The sequence below is a fragment of the Vicugna pacos genome, chromosome 32, assembly GCF_048564905.1.
Source record: "Vicugna pacos chromosome 32, VicPac4, whole genome shotgun sequence".
Taxonomy (NCBI): domain Eukaryota; kingdom Metazoa; phylum Chordata; class Mammalia; order Artiodactyla; family Camelidae; genus Vicugna; species Vicugna pacos.
In genome coordinates this window covers 1,931,448-1,953,306 of record NC_133018.1, presented here as the reverse complement: position 1 = coordinate 1,953,306, position 21,859 = coordinate 1,931,448, and the positions used below count along the sequence as shown (strand labels likewise).

The 21,859-nt window shown below is 61.9% G+C and overlaps 4 protein-coding genes across 4 annotated transcripts; 2 read left to right on the top strand and 2 right to left on the bottom strand.

Moving 5' to 3' along the window:
• Positions 1 to 1,155: 1,155 nt before the first annotated feature.
• On the top strand, positions 1,156 to 2,594 carry TSSK1B (testis specific serine kinase 1B). The gene has a single exon (XM_015251906.3). It carries the CDS (start codon positions 1,299 to 1,301, stop codon positions 2,562 to 2,564), a length of 1,266 nt encoding a protein of 421 aa, XP_015107392.1. The 5' UTR covers positions 1,156 to 1,298; the 3' UTR covers positions 2,565 to 2,594.
• A 3,146-nt stretch (positions 2,595 to 5,740) lies between these two features.
• Positions 5,741 to 7,160, top strand: TSSK2 (testis specific serine kinase 2). The gene has a single exon (XM_006219069.4). The coding sequence runs from the start codon at positions 5,874 to 5,876 to the stop codon at positions 6,960 to 6,962; it is 1,089 nt and encodes a 362-aa protein (XP_006219131.1). The 5' UTR covers positions 5,741 to 5,873; the 3' UTR covers positions 6,963 to 7,160.
• Positions 7,161 to 8,460: 1,300 nt separating this feature from the next.
• ESS2 (ess-2 splicing factor homolog) lies at positions 8,461 to 16,924 on the bottom strand. Its single transcript, XM_072953013.1, has 10 exons — positions 16,764 to 16,924; positions 15,741 to 15,909; positions 15,547 to 15,648; positions 13,602 to 13,771; positions 13,396 to 13,513; positions 13,014 to 13,147; positions 12,239 to 12,341; positions 11,270 to 11,379; positions 9,353 to 9,468; positions 8,461 to 8,980 (listed from the first exon to the last, which is right to left on the bottom strand). The coding sequence occupies exons 1-10, from the start codon at positions 16,896 to 16,898 to the stop codon at positions 8,701 to 8,703; spliced, it is 1,437 nt and encodes a 478-aa protein (XP_072809114.1). The 5' UTR covers positions 16,899 to 16,924; the 3' UTR covers positions 8,461 to 8,700.
• A 2,992-nt stretch (positions 16,925 to 19,916) lies between these two features.
• GSC2 (goosecoid homeobox 2) lies at positions 19,917 to 21,066 on the bottom strand. Its single transcript, XM_072952813.1, has 3 exons — positions 20,820 to 21,066; positions 20,470 to 20,723; positions 19,917 to 20,015 (listed from the first exon to the last, which is right to left on the bottom strand). The coding sequence occupies exons 1-3, from the start codon at positions 21,064 to 21,066 to the stop codon at positions 19,917 to 19,919; spliced, it is 600 nt and encodes a 199-aa protein (XP_072808914.1).
• Between the last annotated feature and the right edge of the window lie 793 nt (positions 21,067 to 21,859).

The following is a 21,859-nucleotide window of genomic DNA, read 5'->3' as shown; positions in this document are numbered from 1 at the left end:
CCACTCCCTCTGGCCAGATGGGACCAAGGTCAATCCCAAGGCTAGGCCAGACCTGCCTGCTCCTGCTGCCTTAGGGCGTGGCCAGGAGTGGATGCTAGACAAAGGGGGCCCACAGCAGAGGCGCCCCGCTGCTGGCAGAAACTGTGGCCCCTGTCCAACAATGCCCTGTTCACACATCCTTAGGGAGCAATCCCAGGAGCAGCTGCTGCCCTCACAGAGGGATCCAGTCCCAGTCTTCTGCATTCAGCCCCAGATCTGCCCTGGGAGCCTGCCAGGGCTACAGCCACTGGGCAAACCCCCAGGAGGGAACTCAAAGCCAAGAGCACAAATCCCTGCCAGTTGTCCCACCCACTCCACCCCTCGCAGGGCCACTGTTGGAGAAGCCCACGAGGGTTTGGATGAGGAGAGCAGCACAGGGAAGTGAAAAGTCCAGCCAAACTGTTCAGGGAGAGGGCAGAGCCCTGGCTTCCTAAACTGCAGTGGCCACAGGGCTAGGAATCCTTGCCTCCCCCTCTGACCCACCTCCCCTCTTCTCAGCCCTGCTGCATGGACACCATCAAAGGTGTCCAGGGCTGAAGGCAGAGAGGTCAGGGATGTTCTCAGACCCAGCTCCCTCCCTGTGAGGTCCTGCAGCCTCACCTGAGGTCACTGCTTCTCTCAAGGTGGCTCTCCCTGCACTACTCTTCCCAGGCCCCAGTGAGCATCCTCCCTTCTTCCAGGCTCCATTACTGTCCTGGACTCCCTACACTCTGCTCCACCTTCGTAAACCATCCCCTTACCGAGCCCTCCTCAGACAGCCCGGGCTCCAGTGTGTCTCCTGTTTCCTGCTGAGATCCAGGCTGATGGGACCACCTGCCGTAGACTTTCAGGGGTGCTCTGGGTTGCAGGAAGCAGCCCATGGCTCCACAGGCCGGCCTGGCTCTGGTCTGGAGACACAGGCCAACCAATGTGCTCTCCACAGCACCCTCCTACCTTGGGTCCCCACTGAGCACAAGGCCACACTCCACTGGTCTCTGGTCTGCTGCAGCCCAGTGGCCAGCCTTCCAGGGTTCCAAGTCCAAGTTGCTCAGGCCAGAGCCTCATTCCCCCAGGGCACCGTTCCTTTGTGACTTCACCCACTGAAGTCACCCAAGAGACAATGCTGAACATTCCACCCCAGAGTCTTGGCCTCTAGGAGGCAGGGACGGCAGGCCCGGCCAGCCCAGAGGACTCTGTCCAGTGTAAATGAGGACGCTGCTGGCCCATGTCCCGCAGGGATGTAGAGGGCAGCCCCAGAGGCACCGGGCGCTCCCGGCACCATGGATGACGCGGCCATCCTCAAGCGACGAGGCTACATCATGGGAATAAATTTGGGAGAGGGCTCGTATGCAAAAGTCAAGTCTGCTTACTCTGAGCGCCTGAAGTTCAACGTGGCGGTCAAGATCATCGATCGCAAGAAAGCCCCCACAGACTTCCTGGAGAAATTCCTTCCCCGGGAGATTGAGATTCTGGCCTTGCTGAACCACCACTCCATTGTCAAGACCTATGAGATCTTCGAGATATCCGACGGCAAGGTCTACATCGTCATGGAGCTCGGGGTCCAGGGCGACCTCCTGGAGTTCATCAAGACCCGGGGGGCCCTGCAGGAAGATGATGCTCGCAAGAAGTTCCACCAGCTGTCCTCGGCCATCAAGTACTGCCATGACCTGGACGTCGTCCACCGAGACCTCAAGTGTGAGAACCTTCTCCTCGACAAGGACTTCAACATCAAGCTGTCCGACTTTGGCTTCTCCAAGCGCTGCCTTCGGGATGACAGCGGCCGGCTGGCGCTCAGCAAGACCTTCTGTGGGTCGGCGGCGTACGCGGCCCCTGAGGTGCTGCAGGGCATCCCCTACCAGCCCAAGGTGTACGACATCTGGAGCCTGGGTGTCATCCTCTACATCATGGTCTGCGGCTCCATGCCCTACGATGACTCCAACATCAAGAAGATGCTGCGCATCCAAAAGGAGCATCGCGTGGACTTCCCGCGCTCCAAGCACTTGACGGGCGAGTGCAAGGACCTCATCTACCGCATGCTGCAGCCCGATGTCAACCGGCGGTTGCACATCGATGAGATCCTCAGCCACTGCTGGGTGCAGCCCAAGGCCCAGGTCCTGTCCTCTGCAGCCATCAACAAGGAGGGGGAGAGCTCCCAGGGTCCTGAGCCCCCCTGGGCCCCTGAGCCTGGCTCTGACAAGATGTCCACCACCAAGCTGGAGCCCCAGGAGGAGGCCCAGCCCCAGGCCCAGCCCGAGACAAGCCCTGAGGAGGAGCCACTGCAGGTGCAGGTGTCGAGGCAGTCGGAGGCTGCAGGCATCGCCAGCGAGCAGCCCAGCACAGAGACAGAAGAAGGGCCTCCACGACAGCCTCCGAGTCGCATACCTAGCCAGCCCTTTGCAGCCCCGGAGGCCGGCAGGGAACGAGCCAGAGCTCACAGCTTGGAACCTGAGCCCCAGAGAAGCCAAAGAAAGAAGACAGGCCCAGATGAGCCACTATTTTCGTCAGTTTCTTCCCCTCCCTTTGAACTTGGTAACCCACGTGACTAAAGAAGCAATAAATCACTATATTAGTGCAGACTCTGGGGTGAATGTCTTTGCCCCACTGGCTCCAGTCGTCCAGGGAGAGGATCCTGCACTCCCCCTGCTCCCCAGTCTCGGACGGCACTGCGAATCACCTCCCTGCTCGGGAAAAGCCATCCCTGTGTGCCCAGTCCTGGTGGTGACCACGGGCCCTGGCCCAGAGCAGAGCTGAGCAAGGAAGATGTTGCCTCGAGAGGGAGGCCCCCAAGTGCCGCGCTGGGCTGGAGATCCCAGAGGGGACAGGCGGGGTGGGGCAAGGTGGATGCAGGCCAGGGGCGGGGGGAGGGAGGACCCAGAAGGCTGCAGTGGGGAGGGGCCTGCAGAGGGCAGGTGGCTAACCTCCTGTGAGCTCCCCCCAAACCCCCATGGGCAACTCTACCTTTCTGCTCTTCCCTCCAGCCCTCCTCCCCTCCCCCTGCCGTCCAGGAGCAGCCCTACTCCAGCCTGCATGTCCCCATCACTGTGTGGCCCTGACCACACCCTGTCCCCTCTGGTCCAGTCTGTCCCCAGGACGACGCTCCCTGCCAGAATGGAGATGCTGACACTGTGAGTAGGAAGGACAGGCGTCCTCGTGCTTGACGGTGTGGCTGTTGGTGTCCGCGGAGGGAGCAGGCTCACAGTGAGCATCACTGGCCCCTGGGTGCCACGGGGCCCACTCTGCTGTTTCTTGCCAAGACCACCCGGCTGTGGCTGTGCCATGGCAGCTACGTTCTCTTCCGGCTCTTTGCTCACTCTGAACAGCCTCGTGTGGACCTGTAGGTTTAACACAGCAAGAAAATGAGAACCTTGACAGTCACCTCTCCTCCAGTCTGTGTTGGGGTCTTGGGAGAGGTGAGATCCACCGAGCGCCCCAGACCTGCCCTCTCTGCACCCCGCCCCATATCCAGCCCAGTTCTCTGCCAGCTCCTCCATCTCCCCACAGCTACCTCCACACATTGTATCCTCATAGCTCTGTGGTCCTGTGTGTCATGGCCCAGACACCGCCTGGGCCTCCATCCCTGCCCTCCCATGACTTCCCACAGTGGCCAGAGCCCCTTTCCTGCACCCAGTCTGGCTCCCACTGCCTGCAGGAAGGGTCCTCATGCCTAGCCCTTGAGGTTCTCCCAGATACGGCCTCCTAGCCGCCTCCGTCGTCTCCCCACCACTTATGTGCCACAACTGTGCTTGGGGAGGTGGCTTGCATTGTTCCCTCCAACCCCGCCCCGGCACACTCCGGCCACACTGTTCGTTCAGATCTCACGTGCACTGAAGTCCCTGTCCTGCTCCGTGTGGCTTGACCTCTGATCTCAGTGTCCCTCAGTGTCACAGCACAGCCCCCGGGCACTCACACTGTGGGGATGACAGTGACTCTCCCTGGCTTCCAGGAAGGCAGGGCCCTGTCCATGCCTAGAGCCATGGGGCAGCTGAAGAGATGAAGACTGAAGCTCCAAGAAGGCCATCCCAGCGGCTGCAGGTCTCGGACCACAGGCCCACAGCTGGGGGTACCCTGGGAGTCTGGTCCAATCTAACCCCCATCCTAAGCGCACCAGTGGCACCGGCCCCCCTCAGCATGCATGTCTTGGGCAAGGGCAGGATATGGAGGAGCAGGGTCCACAACAAATGGGAAGGCAGGTGGTGGACGTGGCCAAGAGGGCAGACATGCTGGGTGCCCCAGACAGAGCACTGGGGGTGTGTGAGGCAGGCTGGGAGAGTGCAGAGCTCTTGGGTCCTGGCCCGCGGTCCTTGCAGCTGGCCCCTCTGGGACACAAAGGAGTGAAGTTCTGGTAATTTTCACCCAAGTTCCCCTGGAGAAAGGACGGCATCTGGACCTGGCCATGCTGCTGAGACCTTTCACATGGACCTCCTGCTAGGGTCTGCCCCGGCTCCAGGTGTGTCCATGTGGCCGTGCTCGTGGCCATGCATGTCCTGCCCACTGGCCACTCTGCCTGCGGGCTCCGTGGTCACCTCCCTCCCACCCACCCAGAAACAGGACATCTCCGTCCTCCCTGAGCACAGAGCAGACAGCACAGTGGTCCTGGCCACGCACTACGTGGACAGCCGGACAGCAGGGCTTGCAAAGTACCTGAGGAGATGCTACAGGGACCCTTTTTCCCGAACCAAGAACACACAGGTTTTCACATTGTTTCCAGGTGCAAGAGACAGTCTAAGAGATGCCACAGTGGTGCACCCTCCCAGGGCTCCAACAGCTCACAAAGGTCCCAGGTGACAGAATTCAGGACCGGACCCCTCCCCACCCAAGTGCTTGCTCTCAACAGTCGATGCTCTGGGTCCTGCCAACCCCCACGACCCCCAGGACCCTCAGCAGCAAGGCTCCGCCCAGGTCCCACCCACTCACTGGCCAGCACCCCAAAAACCTGTCCTGTCCCCTCCCCTGGCCCACCCTGGTCCAGCCTCCTCTTGCCAGGTCACAGGCACTGGCCTCCACTCTCCTCAGAGCCCATTCTCCGCCCTCTGCCAGGACCCATCTTAACACGTGACTTGGGTCCAGGTGCCACCTCACCCCTCCTCCCCTCCCCTGACTCTGGGACTAAGCCATTCTCACAACACCCGTCCCTCTCCCAAGGTCTTCCCTGCAGGACCTCATCACTTCTACCAGACTCCAGGCAGCCCCGCCCTTGGAACACGTCTGCCAGCCCCAGGGTCCTGGGCACTCACAGCACCATAGCTTCCCTCCCCGACCAGGCATGCCCAGCTCCCCACCCCTAACAGCAGCTTCTTTCATCCCTCAGGCTGGAACCACCGGCCCAGCCAGACCAGGGCAGTCCCTCCAGGCAGAGCTGATTCTGAAGACACAAGCCCAAGAGGGGGTGCTCTCTACACACCAAGGAAGGTGCAGATGGGCCTCTGTGGGGCAAGGACCATTGCAGGGTCAGTCCCCATGGCCAGGAATGGGAGTTGGGCAAAAGGCTGGCACGCTGGCTGGACCTGAGGGCCCCCGGGCCTGACTGTGGACGGGACAGCACAGCAAGGAGGGAGCAAGGGAGGGTTACCGCGGTCCTGGGTGGCACTTCCAGCAGGCGGGGAGCAGCACTCTTGCCAGGCCAGCCTGGCGTCCAGGGCTCCAGGGCCCGTCCCCCACCCAGTCCCTACTCCAGGTGGCCTGGCTTTGTGACTTCACAGGCTGAAGTCATGCGGGGACAATGCTGGGCGTTCCACACCTCCAAGTGCAGGCCCAGCCTGGCCAGACGGCTCCCCATAGTGCAAACGAGGACAATGCCCGCTGGCCCGTGTGGGGAGGGGATGTAGAGGGAAGCGGCGCCGGCCGCTCCGGGCACCATGGACGATGCCGCGGTCCTGAGGAAGAAGGGTTACATCGTGGGCATCAACCTGGGCAAGGGCTCCTACGCCAAAGTCAAGTCTGCCTACTCCGAGCGCCTCAAGTTCAACGTGGCGGTCAAGATCATCGATCGCAAGAAGACACCCACCGACTTTGTGGAGAGATTCCTTCCCCGGGAGATGGACATCCTGGCGACCGTCAACCACCGCTCCATCATCAAGACCTACGAGATCTTTGAGACCTCAGACGGGCGCATCTACATCGTCATGGAGCTTGGGGTCCAGGGCGACCTCCTGGAGTTCATCAAATGCCGAGGCGCCCTGCACGAGGACGCAGCGCGCAAGATGTTCCGGCAGCTGTCCTCGGCCGTCAAGTACTGCCATGATCTGGACGTCGTCCACCGAGACCTCAAGTGTGAGAACCTTCTCCTCGACAAGGACTTCAACATCAAGCTGTCCGACTTTGGCTTCTCTAAGCGCTGCCTGCGGGACGGCAGCGGCCGCATTGTCCTCAGCAAGACCTTCTGCGGGTCGGCGGCGTACGCGGCCCCTGAGGTGCTGCAGGGCATCCCCTACCAGCCCAAGGTGTACGACATTTGGAGCCTGGGTGTCATCCTCTACATCATGGTCTGTGGCTCCATGCCGTACGACGACTCTGACATCAAGAAGATGCTGCGCGTCCAAAAGGAGCACCGTGTGGACTTCCCACGCTCCAAGCACTTGACGGGCGAGTGCAAGGACCTCATCTACCGCATCTTGCAGCCTGACGTCAGCAGGCGGCTGCACATTGACGAGATCCTCAGCCACGCGTGGCTGCAGCCCCCCAAGCCCAAAGCCATGTCTTCGGCCTCCTTCAAGAGGGAGGGAGAGGGCAAGTACCGGGCCGAGTGCAAGCTGGACACCCGGCCAGGCTCGCGGCCCGAGCACCGGCCCGAGCACAAGCTGGGGGCCAAGACCCAGCACCGGCTGCTGGTGGTGCCTGAGAATGAGGACCGGCTGGAGGACCGGCTGGAGGACCGGCTGGCCGAGACCTCCAGGGCGAAGGACCACCACATCTCCGGAGCCGAGGTGGGGAAGGCAAGCACCTAGTGTGCAGAGGGCCCGGGGGGCGTGGCGCGCTGAGCGCCCATGAGCTCAGTAGGAGGTAGGAGCTGAAGAAGGCACAGGTGCAAGAACAAGTAAAATCCGTCAACTAAACCACTATTTTGATTACGTTCCATTAGCTTTCTTCCACTTAGTAGCAAAGACGTTCATTCCTGACCAGAAATAAACCGCAGAATGCATACAGCCCCACGAGAAGTCTTTTTCTCTAGGACTCAGCAGCCACCCTCCCTGCGACGCGGGGCCCAGGCGGACTCCTAGTGAGGCCTGTGGGCAAGGGGAGTCCCGGCGGCCCACCTACCAGGCCCCCACGGGTCTCCCTGACCTGCCCGGCCCAGTGCCTCCCCCCACCAACTCTGGCCCTGCCCTCAGGAGCCCCTCCTGGACGCCACCCCTCTTCCATCCCACAGTTGGGGTGGGAGACCATGAAGCCAAAGCCTTTCAGCAGCGCTCCCTCCCTGCCCCTGCCCCTGCTCCAGTGGCCCACACCACTCTGTCACCTGCCCTTGCTACCCCTGCACACTCTCCACGTGCCAGCCAAGCACTCAGGGTGGTCAGCACCTGGCCTTGGGTGGCCCTGCCTGGACTGTGTCCACTATGTGCCCCTCCCCTCCACCCCCCCCAGGCCCCTGCCTCCCCACTTCCTGGGGGCCAGCAGGCACCTAGGCAGCCTCCAGGGAGCACGAGGATGGCCTGGAGCAGGACTGCACATGCTCAAAGCAGGAGAGACTCTTCTCTGAGCACAACTCCACCCACCCGAGGCCTAAAGAGACACATCTAGAAGCAGCCCACCTCCCTGTGAAGAGCTGGCCCCAAGCCCCTGGGCAGGGGTTGGGGGGTGGGACCCAGGAGGGTACACCCCCAGGCAAGTGCCTGCTGGGGTGCACAGGTGCTCTGAGGTCCACATGAAGCCCAGCCCCACTGCTTCTGGCCCTACAGCCCAGGTTACTGTGACTGGCGCTTCCGCTGCTGGATGACAACACAGTGAGGCTGGGGACGAGGCAGCATGCGGCAGGCGGAGGTAGGTGGAGGAGATGGGGACAGCCCTGCCCCCACCCTAAGCTGGAAGCCAGGTACCTGGGGGGTGATGGCTGAGGCCCTGGGAAGATGCATCCTGTTGAGGGAGCAGCCTCACATACAGCTTGGCCACCAGCAAACCACACAGGCCAGGCCTGGCCAGAGGCTGTGGACCTGGGCCCAGAACCCCAGATGAACGTGGAGGCACAACTTTCAAGGGCTCCACCCCTCCCTCAGAGGAAGAGAATGGGTGTGGGAGAACCAAGGGGCTGGGAGCTTGGCTCAGAAGGCAGGTCCCGAGCCCCAGGGGGACCTCAGGGAGCAATGCAGGCGGTGGCAGGATGGCCCAGACACCCTGGCCTCCAAGGGTCACCCCACCCAGAGGCCTCTTCTCCAGGAGGCCAGCGGTCCAGGGTGTGTGGTGCAGGCATGAGGCCCCTGCATGTAGGTGGCAGGTGGGGAGGCAGCCTGGCAGACTGTGCGTGCTCTTTACTGACAGTTAAATACAAACAGGCAGGGGTGCAGTAGAAACGTATCAGTGGGGCCTGAGGTGCGCCCTGAGGGCCACGGGGATGGTCCCTTGCCAGCCCAGCACCTTCCCTCTGTGGCTCCCGGAAGCTCACTGCTTCTGGCCCAAGCTTGGGTCTCCAGAAAGCCGGAGTCCTCTGCTAGGCAGAGAGCTGCCTGTGGGCTCAGCACAGGCCTGGCCCTAGAAGAAGTCGGAGGCTTTGCGTCGGGCCGGGAGCTGAAGCAAGTTGTCCGTAATGCAGGCTGGGTCCTGGCTGAGAGGGGTGCGTGTGGCAGAGCCTGGAGCCGGTGTGCCTGTCGGGGTCTGTGGCCCGCCGGCCGGGGTTTTGAGATGGGTGGAGCGAGCAGGGGATGGTGTGTAGCTGGCCCGCAGGGCCCGGTCCGTGTACTTGCTGGCCGTCCTGCTCACAAGGCGCTGCAGGGCTGGTGACATGGCTGGGCTCAGGCCTTTGGGGGTGAGGCTGTGGTGGAAAGGGGGCGAGAGAGGCAGGTTAGGCCCAACCAGGCGCCCCCACAGGAGGGAGATGTGTGGTCATTCTGGGCTGGGGACCCTGGACAGCCTGGCACACAAGAGTGAGGCCAAACCTGAGGTCAAGGGTGTGGCCCCCAACCCTCTCCAGGGGCAGCGATGACACCGACCCAACAAGGTGGACAGGAGCTTGGAGGGGACAATAAGCCCAGGAGGCAGTTGCAGACCAGTGGAAAGGGCTGCATTCTGGACCAGAGGGACCACTGCAGGACCCCCCACACCCTGGTTCTAAGCGTGTCCAGGCTGTGGGGGGCCAGGCAGGCAGGGCAGGGAGAGACCCCAGCACGGCAAGGCCGCCCCTCACCTGGCCAGGTTCTCCGTCACTCTCCGCAGGGCCTCCTGCTTCTTGGCCCGGTTCTTGGCGGCAGCTTCATTGGCCATCTTCAGTCCCAGCCGCTCCCTGCGGCCAGGCTCCAAGATCTGAAAGAGCAGGTGTGTGGGTGGCCTGGGCCACCTGCCCCACGCCAGGCAGTCCATGCGGCTAGGGGCAGCAGCCTCTTGCTGTGGCTGCCACCATCCCAACAAGCCATGGTTGTTAGCCCCTGAAAGACCCTGGAAAGCCAGCCTGAGCTGCCCTCCCACCCAGGGCCTGCCCCCTTGCCCAGTTGCCACTGCCCAGTCCAGGACCTGCAGCCACCCTTCGGGAAAGGGGTCTTGTTTTAGTCCACTTCCTTCGGATGGCCAGAGCAAGCGGCTCTACCTTTACTGACTTTCCTTAATTTTTTAAAGAACCTGAGGACATCCTGGGCCTGCGTTTCTATTGGGGTGTTTATCCTGGTTTTTCCTTTGCTTTCGCATCTACAGAAGCTTCATCTCCATTGACTGTGTTAACATCATTAACAATAGCTTCTCTCCAGTCACTCTAAGGTTCACTTCTGACGTTTGTTGCTGTACTTAAAGCTGACACCTTCCCGTAGCGTAATCCAGCTCCCACTTCCTTTGTGACTTTTCCCTTCGCTGTTACGTTTACGGTCTCTCCTGCCTTAATGTCAGATTAAACGCTGACTGATATTTTATACTGAAGTTTTACAGTCACTGTTTGTGTATTTAACCTCTCCATCTTGCTGGAACTCCACCTGCATAGCAAATGAAGGACCCGGTTTACTTTATTTCCAAATAGCCCTCATGGCGTGAGCTGCCTCCTCTACCTCGGCTCAGTCCTGACACGCCTGCCAGGAGGGCGCCACGCCCAACATCACTGCCCCCAGCCCCCGCCCCCGCCCCCTCCACACCGCCACAGGCTCCTCTCTGCTGTCCCCGCGCCCCAGACACTGAGAACCATGGTGCCCGGGTCCAGCACACGATGTCTGGACATGCACCTCCCCCGCACCCCGCTCTCCCTGCGTCACCACCCCGTAGGTCTGGGCTTCCTCTCTGAAGCCGAGTCTCTCCCAGTGATCACACTTTCTGAGCTGCGGTGACTGATGCTTTTTCCTCTATATTTCAGATCTGTCACCCCAGTACCTGAAGAGACCCACGACCCTGACCCTTTGCAGACCTATGTTAATTTCAGATTCAACGCCCGATTCTTTGGGGTTTCCAAGCAGTCGATATGACCCTGCGCCCCTTGTTCTCTACCACACCATCAACCTCTGCCCCAGCGACCCCCGGACATGGCAGCACCCCAGCATCCTGAACTCCCCTTCCCCCTCCAAACTAGGCCAGTCACTCAGTTTCCCCACAAACTGTGTGCAGACCAGGGTACCTCCTTCCTACGTGGCACTAGGGCCCCACTTGCCTGCCCACACGTCCACACCTCCCGGGACCACTGCATCCCTAGAGACCACCTGCCACCCAGCTTTCCTGCTCACCCACAAAGGGCCTCCCTGAAAGCACACAGCCCTTAAGGACACAAACCGCGTCCCCTAGAATGCTGGGGCCCTCAGGCCTGCAGCCCAGTTGGAGCTCCTGGCCCGCCTCTGCACACCCCTCATCTTTGGACGGCCCCGTCCTCCAGGCCTGCAGGCTTAGAGGGCCTGTGGTGGCTCCCAACCTTGGTGCCCTGCCCACACTCCACCCCGAGTCCTTCCTCAGCACACCCACGTGCCACACCTGTCCTTGGTGCCGGATCCTACGCAGAAGCACAGTGCTCACATAGGTGTGCGGCCTGGATGTGAGCGGCGGCAGCTGGGCCCTCTGTGTACTGAGCTATGGGTACTTCGAACGCCCTGTGTCCATGCCGGGCCCCATCCGTGCTGGCATGGACCTCACCATGACCTACCTTGAAGGCTGGTCCTGGTGTCCTGTCCACGCAGGGCGTCTCGGATCCTTCGACTCTCAAGGGCGTGTTCTCGACCTCCCCCCAGGTCATCAGTGGGGACTCGTTCACACCTGCAGGTGGACAGCCCACAGCCTCCTCAGGCCAGGGACTTGGTGGGGGGGACCCAGCTCACAAGCCCCAAAGCTGGCAGGTGGCCTTCTCTCCAGGACACCAGAACCCAGGCCACTGCGGGCCTGAAGCAGGGCCACTCAGGGGACCCCACCCCAAGGGAGAAAACTCATGGGGGCTTCCAGGGCTCCCACACCTCCCAGCAGCCTGGCCAAACCCACAGCGCCTTCACAAGCCCTGGCCACATCACAGCCACCAGCGCCCCGGGGCCCCAGGGTACAGAGACCAGCACAGGCCCGAGGCCACTCTGAATCTCACAAGCCTGCAGTGCACCCTGGGTTTAATTTGTAAATGCCACACACCTGCTGACATGAGACCTAGAATGAGGAAACGCCACCCCAGGACTGACGGGGACACCCAGCCCTGCAGGACCTCTTGAGGCCCGAGGTGAACCCAGCCTCCTGCAGACCAAGCTCAGCTTCCACACACATCTTACAGGAGTCAAAACCTGCCTGGCGCCCATGGGACTCCCCACACTCCAGGCCCCAGTCTGGCCACCCTCTGAGGCCCTGGGGCTGCTCCTGCCAGTCTGTCCTGCTGCACTCAGGCACCCAGGCAAGGCACAGGGACCACCCAGCTAGACCAGCTGGCCCTGCGTCTCAGGTGGGGCCTGCCTGAGAGTCCAGCCCATCCCCAGTCCCGCTCAGCCCTGGCATCGCACAGATGGGACCCCGGGTCCAAGTCACATAGGTAGAGGGCAGACCCAGGGAGCACCAGAAGTGGCTGGGGTCAGCCAGGCAGCCCACCTCCCCCCAGGCCATCCCAGCAGTGGGCCAGCTTGCTGGCGGGCACGCTTCTCACCAGGGGCAGGAGAAGGGGTAGCCACAAATCCAAATCCGCCTACTCGGGGGGATTCCTGGGGGATCAGCTCCTTGCCGTCTGGGCCCACCTTGCCCTGTTTGTGCTGGAACAAGAAGAGAGGCAGTGTCAGGCGCTCAGCCCACTCTCCCTGGCCGCGGAGGGGAGCATAGGAACATACTGGTCACCTGCCCACCCAGGGCAGCCCCAAGGGAAAGGAGGGAGGCTCCCCTCCTGCTGCGCAGGGCAGGACAGGGCAGTGCAGGGCCGGGGCGTTGGCCACACCCCACGGGTGCCATCTTCAGGGGCTCCTGACGTCAGGCCCCGCAGAGGCTATGCTAAGCAGGGCACCTGTGCTCTGATCTGTCCCACTAGGACCCTGGAAAAGCCTCCAAAACAGCCTTCCCACCTCCTGCCTGTCCCCTTGGGCCCCTTGACCACCAAAGCCACTGCTGCACAGTAACTCCCGGGGACAGAAACCTCTGCCATCCGCTACCCTCAGCCCATCCTCTCACTGCCCGCCCCCGGGCCGGCCTGGGCTGGCTGCCAGCTGCCCTTCTTCTCTCATACCCTTGCCTCTCAAGGAGCTGGCACAGGTCCGACCCACACAACGTGTCTGATTGAGACAGTGGCCAATGGAAGCCCCTACAGATTGAGAAAAGACTCCAGACCCTGCCACACAGGAACCCCGAGCACCCCCGTGCTGCCATGCTCTGCTGAGCCCAAAGACAGTCAGTGAGACAGAGAGGTGGTGATACCACAGCGGCCCCGCACGCACCTGGGCATTGAGGGCGGCAGCCTGCTGCAGCTGGGACCTGCTGAGCGCCTGGCTGAAGGGATCCCGGAGGAAACGGGTGTTCTTGTGCACAACCTGCCGGGGCTTCTTGAACAACTGTTCCTCATCAGGGACACCTGGAGACGAAACAGGGACGCCGCGGCATCAGGACGGGCAGGGCCCCCTCCAACCCTGGCTCAGGGCCTCAGGAGAAGCACGGAGAACAGCCTGGACAGAACTGGGGAGATGGACCAGGACCACCCCCTGACCCTACGCTCCCCTGCTCACCCTTGGGGTAGGACCAGGATGCCCTCTGATCTCATATGCCCCCGCTCACCCTCAGGGTAGGACCAGGACCCCCCTGACCAGACGTCCCCCTTCTCACCCTCAGGGTAGTACATGAGGGAGTTCCTGGCCTTGTACTTCCAGGTCTCCACGCCAGCCGGGCCGCTCTCGATGGCCTGGTGCTCTGCCGATGGGAGTGCGAGACTCTCTCTCTGCCTCTGTGTCGCGAGGGGATGTGGGGTCAGAGAGGCTCTGGGACCCCCCAACCCCAAGGGAGGGCACCTCCGCCGCTGCACCCAGGGACACCTTCTCAAACGCCTCCTCAGCCTGGTAGAGCCAGGCGTGGCGTGCCCGGCTCTTCTCCTTGGCCACCTCCATGATCTCCTGGAAGGAGGCGTTGTCCTCGCTCGTGTACCGGCTCAGGAAGACGTCCAGACTGGGCAGGGGCTCCTTCTCCTCCTCCTCTCCGGCCTCTCCTGCACAGGGGACAGGGGGACACACAACCGCCAACGGCATAAGCTTCAGTCACCCAGTCCTGGGATCTGCACTGCCCTGTGAGCAGGGCTGGAACCCTGTGGGTCCGTCCGGGGAGAGCTCGCCCTGCCAGACTACCCCTACCTGGGGTGGAATCCCTCCCGCCCAGCTGCCCAGCGTCCTCAGGGGCCCCTCCTCTGCTGGATGCCCATCAAGTGTGGTCTCTGACCTAGACTGGGAGGCAGTAGTAGGCCTTTGGGCAGGAGGACCACGGCGGGTCTAACCCTGCCAAACCCATGCCAGCCCTCCAGAGCCCTGGGCTGTCCCTCTGTCCCTGTGATGTCCTCTCTTCCTAGTCCCTGTGCCACAGATGAGGGACTGTCACCTAAGCCTTGTGACCTGCTTGTAGACCTAAAGGCAAAGACCCTCTTTATTCTAGCAGTTGCAGCGGTGGGGAGGAACAGTCAAAGGCACTAGGTCACAACCCAGGCCACTCTGGCGACCAGCAGTGAAAGGGCACCCCACTGAGGTGGTGCAGCGCAGACCGTGGGGATGGGGGGGCACGCTGGGGGTCTGCCTCTTCTCCCCACCAGCAGTTTCTCGTCCACTTACGACCTGCTAGACCACACACAAAGCACGGTGGCTAAAAGTTCAAGACTAGTGTGAGAAAGATGGGCACTCAGACCCCATCCCACCACCAATAACCCTGAGTCCTGCAGAAGTTACTGCCTCCCGGGGCCTTGGTGGCTTCGCCTGTAACCTGAATGACACGGTATCTACGCTCAGATTATCGAGATGACTCCTGGATCCTCTAACAAGTAACACATGACAGAAAAGACTGCCAATTGCCTGTGATTCACATGCCATGCTGCAACGGAGAACCAAGCTCCAAGGACACCAGGATGCTGTGCAGATGGTGGAAGGCGGGGTTCTGAAGCAGGAAACGTCAGGTCAGTGTGCGAGCAGAGGCATGTGTGCCATGGATGTGAGCCTGGGCGAGCAAGCGCACCTCTGTCCACATGCACACATCCCACCACTGACAAAGCAGCGACTGGGAGGAGCCCAGGGACCACTGTGCACTGTATTCACGGGACTCCTCCTGGGAAAGGCTCCCCGCAAAAGTCCAGGTGAATCGTTACACCCCAGGACCGTGCTGGAGACGGCCAGCGTGCACTGTTCTAGGTGTAGGCCGTACAGACAGAGCAAGGGAAACCGCTCTCGCAGAGAGAGATGGTAAACAAACAGAAATGCCTTTTAAAATGTGTCCTCAGGTGAGAAAACAGAACCAGGCAGCAATGCACAGAGTGCAGGGCTGACGTGACTTTACGCTGGGTAGTCAGGAAGGCTTCCCCGACAGGCAGCGTCTGAGCAGAGACCTGAAGGAAGAGGAGGAGCTGGCTGGCTGAGCAGTTGCCCAGGAGAGGGACCAGCTTGGGAGATGCAAGCACGAAACCCCGAGGCATCTTAAAGAAACAGCAAGGGAAGGAGCTCTCTGAGGCCCAGGATGCCCACCGGGCAGGCGCGGGCATACAGCGAGCAGGGCGGGGAGAGGGGAGCTGAGACTCCCACACTGCAGACTCAGAGGACTCCCCATTACTGGGAGCTGTGACTCAGATCTTCTGCCTGCCAGACCAGTGCTCCTAGACCGCACAGGTCGCCATTTTGGCTAAGAGACCCCGGAGACAAGATGTGTTCCGCCCCTGGACACCCCAGGACCCCACAGGATCAGGTTCCTGGGCAAACCCAGCAGTGAGACAGAAGGAGGGTGTTCACTTACCATCGCCATCCTCCAGGACACGGCCCCGGCCCCGGGCCTTGTTACCCACCACCCCGGGGCCTGTGTGCACTTCGGGGGTTTCAAACGTGGCTGGAGTCACGTCTCGGGGAAGAGAAGGGTAGGGGGTTAGAGAAAGCCTGAGACAACAGTTCAGTGGAGCCCCCGCCCTGCCCCCACCATGGGAGTTCTCTTACAGGGCGGCGGGGGCTCCCGGGACATTTTGCCCAGGGCAGAGCCAAACTTGATGGCAATTTGGCGCATCCGTTCCAGGTCCCCGCTCTCCTCTGCCTCCAGGTACTCCTTCTGAGCCTGCAGCTTCTCCACATCGGGAAAAAAGTCCCTCTGGATGACGGTCTGGAGGCCCTGAAGGAGGCATCAAGACACCCATCAGAGCTTCCGTCTGCTTCTCCCCTGCGTCTCAGTTCACGATGTACAAGCTGAGGCCCCCAACCTCTGTCCAGCCCAACGATCCCCAGAGCTGGGGGACACTTGCAAAGCCTTCCTGCTCCCTCACTAACCTGTCATTCTCTAGCTCCTCTGCTGGCTCCACCTCCCCACTAGCTGGACCAGTGTGGGCACTGACACCTCATTCCACCTCTGACCTCCTATTCCCAATCTGAACCCTTTACCTGGACAACTTCTGCCTGTCACCCCCACCACCAGCACTGGCTGACATCCCCAGCTCTGCACCTCCAGCTGGACCTTGCTCTTGAGCTGCTTCTCTGTGCATCCAGCTGTCCACTCATGCCACCTGCCTGCATGTCCCAGAGACCTCCCAAACTTAAGCGACTGCCTCCAAGCCCCGTGCCAGCTCCTCCCACCGAGGGTTTGCGGTAGGATTAAGATCTACTTCAAGGATGCTGGGAGGCCCAACCACTCGATGCTGCCACTAGTGGCAGCCTGTTTCCAGAACCCCTGGCCTTAGCGCTTGCTCTGACAGCTCTCCAGGAAACGCTCTTGGCCGCGTCCTCCCAAGTTCCTACTGATGCTTTACTAACACCCTGCTCTCCTGACCCCCACATCATACAAACACATCCACCCACTTCCCCGACTGCAAGAACACCTCGCTCCGCCCTGTGCTTGTCTGGCCCTCCGACTGTCCACACCCCGAGGCAGGGACTCGGCTCTTCCACCTCCGCCAGGAGACGGGGGTGTTGGGACCCGGGGGAGCTGGGGCGGGGAGCCCAGGAGACGCGGGCGTCGGCGCCGAGTCCCACCTCGATGTACTCCTCCTCGTCCAGGACCCGCTGCCTGCTCGTCACAGCCCCCGCCTCGCCCGCCGCGCGCTTCCTCCGGGGCCCTGACGCGGCGGACAGCTGCAGGGCCCGAGCCGGCGCGCCGGGCGTCTCCATCGCTATCCCAGCACTTCCCAGGCGGCGCGGCGCGTCACGAGCGGGGGGCGGGGCGCGCCAGCTGCGCAGGCGCCTGAGGCAGCCGACCAATGGAAGAGCAAGGCCGTTGGAAGGCCGGCCCGCGCCCCGTGATGACGTCATCCGAGCACGCTGCCCTATGGGAGTTGTAGTCTTTGTCCCGCCCCGCTCTGGCCCTGCGTGTCTAGGCTGTGGACGCCAGGGGGCACTGTGGTGGAGGGACTCAAGGGCGCGCGTTCCCGCTAACCGTGAAAAATTCCAGCACTTCGGAATTGGAAGGCCTTGGAAATTCAATAGCTCGCAAATAATCGCCGCGTATGCTTCCACATTATAAACAAAAACACACTCTTCAGAAAACCTCATTATATACGCGTTTCAATGTTTTTATTAGAACTTTATGCAAGAAATGTCTGGTCCCTAAATTCCCAGAAGGCTAATTCTTATTGAAATGCACCAGAAAATTGCCTAAGCATTTTGGAGGAACAATCATTTTTTCCTGAAAGGAGGGTGTGAAATATGTCAAGTATGTTCTGTCCCAGAATGATTCCGTTAGGCAGTTACTCCCGCATTCACTGGGGAATCCATGGTGATGATTCCTGCCCTCATGGAGCTGACAGTCAGCCGCGGAGGACAGACACTAGTCAGATCATCTCACAGACAAGCGTGAAACTGCAGCAGGCAGGCACAAGGAAAGAGTCTCCTCTACGGGGCATCCTACCCAGAAGGCAGCCAGTGGCAGTTTCCCCAGGGAAGGGAGTGGTTGCAGATCCAAAGGATGAGCAGACATTGGCGAGGCGGAGGAGGGAGAGCATGTGTGAAGACCCAGCGGGAGGAGACCTTTGGATACACAGAGTGCAAGGACCAGCGGGGTGGGGACCAATGCCAGAGGAACAGGGCCAGGCTGCACAAGCCTCATGGGTCATGGGCCAAGGAGAGTTTTGCCTTTGCTCTAGGAGCAGTGGGAATCCCTTGGACTGCTGTAGGTAGGGGAGAGGTAGGTCCAGACTTGCACCCTGGATTTTACAGGGAATGAATTACAGAGAAACAAGAGTGGGTGCAGGAGGACAAGCTGAAGGCAGCTGCAAGAGTCAAAGTGAGAGATGACGGTGGTTTTCATCAGGTAGGTGCAGGTAAAGCTGGGAGAGGACAGATTCTGGGATTGTTTTTGGAGGTAAAATTGACTTGCTGTTGGCCTGGGTTTGCTGGGTGAGGAAGAGGAGGGGTGGGGGTATTTGCCAGCTCCCTGGCTCACGCACCTGGGATGCACAGGGGAAGAGACTGCAGTGCACAAGGTGACTTAGAGGAGCTGTGGCCTTCCAGGTGGAGTAATCAAAGGGATGGCTGGATATAACTGTCTAGCACAGGGCAGAGGCCTGGGCTGGGATGTCAATGTGGGACGGGGATGGGAATCAGAGGGTAGAAGAGATAAACCAGGGTGAGGATGGAGATTAGAGGCAAGTGCCTGATCACGGCCCAAAGGACCCCTGACGTTCATGGTCACTATGGGGCAAGCCTGCCTGAGACAGCTGCAGATGAAGGAAAAACCAGGAGGGTAGCATGGCCTTGAAAGTGAAGCTCTGATCACAGGTGCCCTGCACAGTGACAAATAGCCACTCAGCCCATGAGGGTGAGGGTCTTGGGACCCAGGGAGATGAAGATGTCCCAGCCTGTGAGAAAGCTCTGTGGGCAGTCTGTGCAGTCTCCAGGAATACATTCAGGGTTCAGGGAGAAGAGCTTTGTGACACCCAGAAGTGTGCATCCTGCGAGTGAGTGAGAGCCACTGTCCCAGAGACCCCGGCAGTGTTAGGGTAGCCCTGGCTGGGGACCCCTCGCACTTAGTGTTATCTAAGCTGCAACCCTGACTTCTGCACCTTTTGTGGATGGCCTGTGTCTCCTTCCAGATTACCCCTGCCCCATTTCCTCCAGGACCTGTGAGGAGGCAGAACCAGGTCCCTGAGCCAGGTGAGGGTGTGTTAGGTGACTCGCATCCACTATACAGGCCAACTTGGGGAACTGAAGCCTTGTTCTCATGATGTCCTTCACCACAGGGCCAGGGTGATGGAGGAACAGCAGGCATTTTCCAAGGCAGTGGGGAGGATCCTTCTCAATCAAACCTCTTCTTGCCCCCACAGGGAGGCAGAGTTGACTGCTGGGAGGAAGGCAGATGCTACTGCATGGAAACCCCCCACAGAGGGGAAGCCAAGGACCCCCACCCAAGAAGCAGCTCCTAGAGGCCAGTGTAGGCCCCCAGGGTGCTGGGCCATGATCTGTGGGGCAGTCTGCTCTGCTGAGGGCACCCTGGACTCACCGGGCTGTGACGAGCTGCCCCGGCTCCCTAGGAAGGAGAGAAGACGGGCAGGTCCTGGCTGAGCACAGAGTGGAGCCATCGAGGACTTCGGGGTCTGGACTGCTTTTTCAGTGTCTGTAGTTGCTTAATTATTTCTCAGTGCACACAGGACTCGAAACCGAGGCGTAGGAAAGGGGCTCTGGAGATGATCTCACCCAAGCTCCTTATTCTGCAAGTCGGGACGCCCAGGCCCCTCCTCGGGAGGGTTACAGGCCAGGTCAAGGGGGCTTTGTCCTGCTGAGGAGAGGAGGGAGCCAGCATGTGGAGGAGGGGAAGGGGATTTGGGGTGTTGACAAGGGGCAGCTCCTGTCCCAGGGCATGTTAGTCCCTCCTGGGGTGTGGTGGGGGGGTTGAAGAAGTTGACCTGCTCTGTGCCCTGCAACCCCACCCCTGAATCTCACCGGCCCTCCTGCCCTCTTGCCTTTGGGTAGGAGAGCACACAGAGCATCGGGCATCCACGCCCTCTCATCCCCGGGGCGGGCGGCGCTGGGCCACATGCAGAGGGGTCCTGCGCCAAGCTCAAGGGCACAGGCAGCTGTACAGACATCACGGAAGAGGCTGGTCTCCTCTCCCAGCTCCGATCAGGACACCTCTGTCCTCTCCCTGAGCCGGCCCCAGGGACCGGCCAAGCCCAGGGGTAACTCCCAGAGCCGTCAGCAGCTCTCCTTCGAGGCCTTCTTGGCTCCGGGCAGGAGACTCGCCGACGCGCGCTTCTGGTGTCTCCACTTGGCACGGCGATTCTTGAACCAGACCTGAGAGAAGGAGACGCGCTCAGGCAGGCCTGGCCCCAGGGCACGCGAAACGCGCGGCTCCCCAAATCAACTGGCGGGGCTTCGGAACCCGGGCTGCGGAGCCGGCCCCGGGCAGCGGCTGTGCCACTGTCTCTCAACCGCTGCAGGTGGGGACGGCGGCTCTTGCTGCGGGACCCGAACCTCTTTCCCACCCGGACCAGGATCCCTGCCTGCCCATTCCCGGCCCGGACTCCGTCTGGCGGCACCCGGGACGCCCCCTCTGCAACTTTGCGCTCTTCTAAGCTTCCCAAATTCCGAAACAGGGATGCGCACCTCATTTCTCATGGGGGCGGGGCGCAGGTGGTTTAAAACTAAAGAAAAAACAAGCCTGACCTCCGCTCAAGCTCCCACCCCTCGCCTGGGACCGCGGACCTGCTCCTCGGAGGTGGCGGAAGAGGCGAGGACGGGCACCCACCTCCACGCGCTCCTCGCGGAGGCGGATGCGGCCGGCCAGGCGCTCGCGAGTGCCCACGTCGGGGTACTGGTTCTGCACGAAGAGCGCCTCCAGCGCCTGCAGCTGCTCCTCGCTGAAGATGGTGCGGTGGCGCCGCGTGCGCCGCTGCGGGCCCGGACCACCGGCGCCGGGCAGCGTCCTCGGGCCTCCGGTCGGCGCGGCCAAGGGCAAGGGCGCCCCAGGCCCCAGCCTCAGCGGCCACGGCAGCCGCGCGCCTGCGGGGAGAGCGCGCGGTGAGACGCGGGGGCGGGAGCCGAGCTCCGCTGCGCCCGCGCCGTGCCCGGAGTCCCCCGAGCCCTGCGCCCACTCACCCAGCCCGGCGGCAGGCTCTGGGGGCCCGCGGGGCGCCGCGCGGGGGCCGCAGCAGCAGCAGCAGGCACAGGGTGCCGCCTCGGGCGCCCCGGGCTCCGCGGGGCTCTGGCGGCCGGCGGGTGGCGGCGGGCGGACTGCCTGGGCGGGAGGGCTCCGCTCGGGGAGGCCGGAGAGGATGTGCTCGATAGAGAAGGGGCAGGGCCGCCCGGGGCCCCTGCGGCCCGCCGCGCCCCCTGCCGCCGCCATGCCGCCCGCCCGCCCGCCGCGGCCGCCGCCGCCGCGGCCGCGGGAATATATCCTTCGGGGCGGGGCGCGCCGTAATCCCCGGTCCGGACGCCGCGTCCACGCGGGCTAATCCCACCGCACGGCCAGGAACGCGCTAATCCCCGGCGGCGGCGGGCAGGGGGTAGGGTCCGCGGGGGGCCTTGTGTTCCGCATCCGTGCCCCTGACCTGCGGGGCTGCGGTCCAGCCCTGCCAGTGGCCCGAGGACGCCCGGACCCGGCAGTCCCTGAGCGCAGCGGCGCCTCCTGGCCCAGCCCCTGGGTCCCCTCCTCCCGTAGCCACCGAGGCCAGGGCAGGCTGCTCGTCCCCTTCAGGGTCCTACCTAGGCGGAAGAGCGAGTCCAGAGAAATCCCTAAACGGCACAGTCTCCTGGCCCCCAAACTCTTGACTTCCATCCTCAAGTGGGGCCTAATATCAGCAACCCCGCGGTCCCACCGCACTTGGATCCCAAACCTCCCTCACTCACACCCCCTCCACTTAGGAGCCAGGTCCCAAGCTCAGGACGGAAACGGGGCACCAGAGGAAAGCTACATCTGCTCCTCAGGAAACCTGCCTTCCCTCCTGGGTAGTGAACCTTCCGGACCCAACCCAAGGCCGCCCTTCCCAGCTCTGGAGACACTTCTCGTTTGCTTTCCTATATAACCCAGAACCGCCCCCCAAACCACCACACTCCCTCCCTACCCTCACCACAGCCATGAGTCTCCAGAGCTGACTCGGTGTCCTCCTCTCCCACTCTTCAACCCAGACCAGTCTGGC

Excerpts from the sequence above, each read along its gene's own strand:
- TSSK1B (XM_015251906.3), top strand. The coding sequence starts at position 1,299 with ATGGATGACGCGGCCATCCTCAAGCGACGAGGCTACATCATGGGAATA.
- TSSK2 (XM_006219069.4), top strand. The coding sequence starts at position 5,874 with ATGGACGATGCCGCGGTCCTGAGGAAGAAGGGTTACATCGTGGGCATC.
- ESS2 (XM_072953013.1), bottom strand. The coding sequence starts at position 16,898 with ATGGAGACGCCCGGCGCGCCGGCTCGGGCCCTGCAGCTGTCCGCCGCG. Across the intron at positions 15,910-16,763 it reads ACGAGGAGGAGTACATCGAG|GGCCTCCAGACCGTCATCCA; the intron begins GTGGGACTCGGC and ends TGCCTCCTTCAG. Across the intron at positions 12,342-13,013 it reads CTGCCGCCCTCAATGCCCAG|CACAAACAGGGCAAGGTGGG; the intron begins GTGCGTGCGGGG and ends TTCTTGTTCCAG.
- GSC2 (XM_072952813.1), bottom strand. The coding sequence starts at position 21,066 with ATGGCGGCGGCAGGGGGCGCGGCGGGCCGCAGGGGCCCCGGGCGGCCC. Across the intron at positions 20,724-20,819 it reads AGAGCCTGCCGCCGGGCTGG|GCGCGCGGCTGCCGTGGCCG; the intron begins GTGAGTGGGCGC and ends CTCTCCCCGCAG. Across the intron at positions 20,016-20,469 it reads TCCGCGAGGAGCGCGTGGAG|GTCTGGTTCAAGAATCGCCG; the intron begins GTGGGTGCCCGT and ends TCCTTCTCTCAG.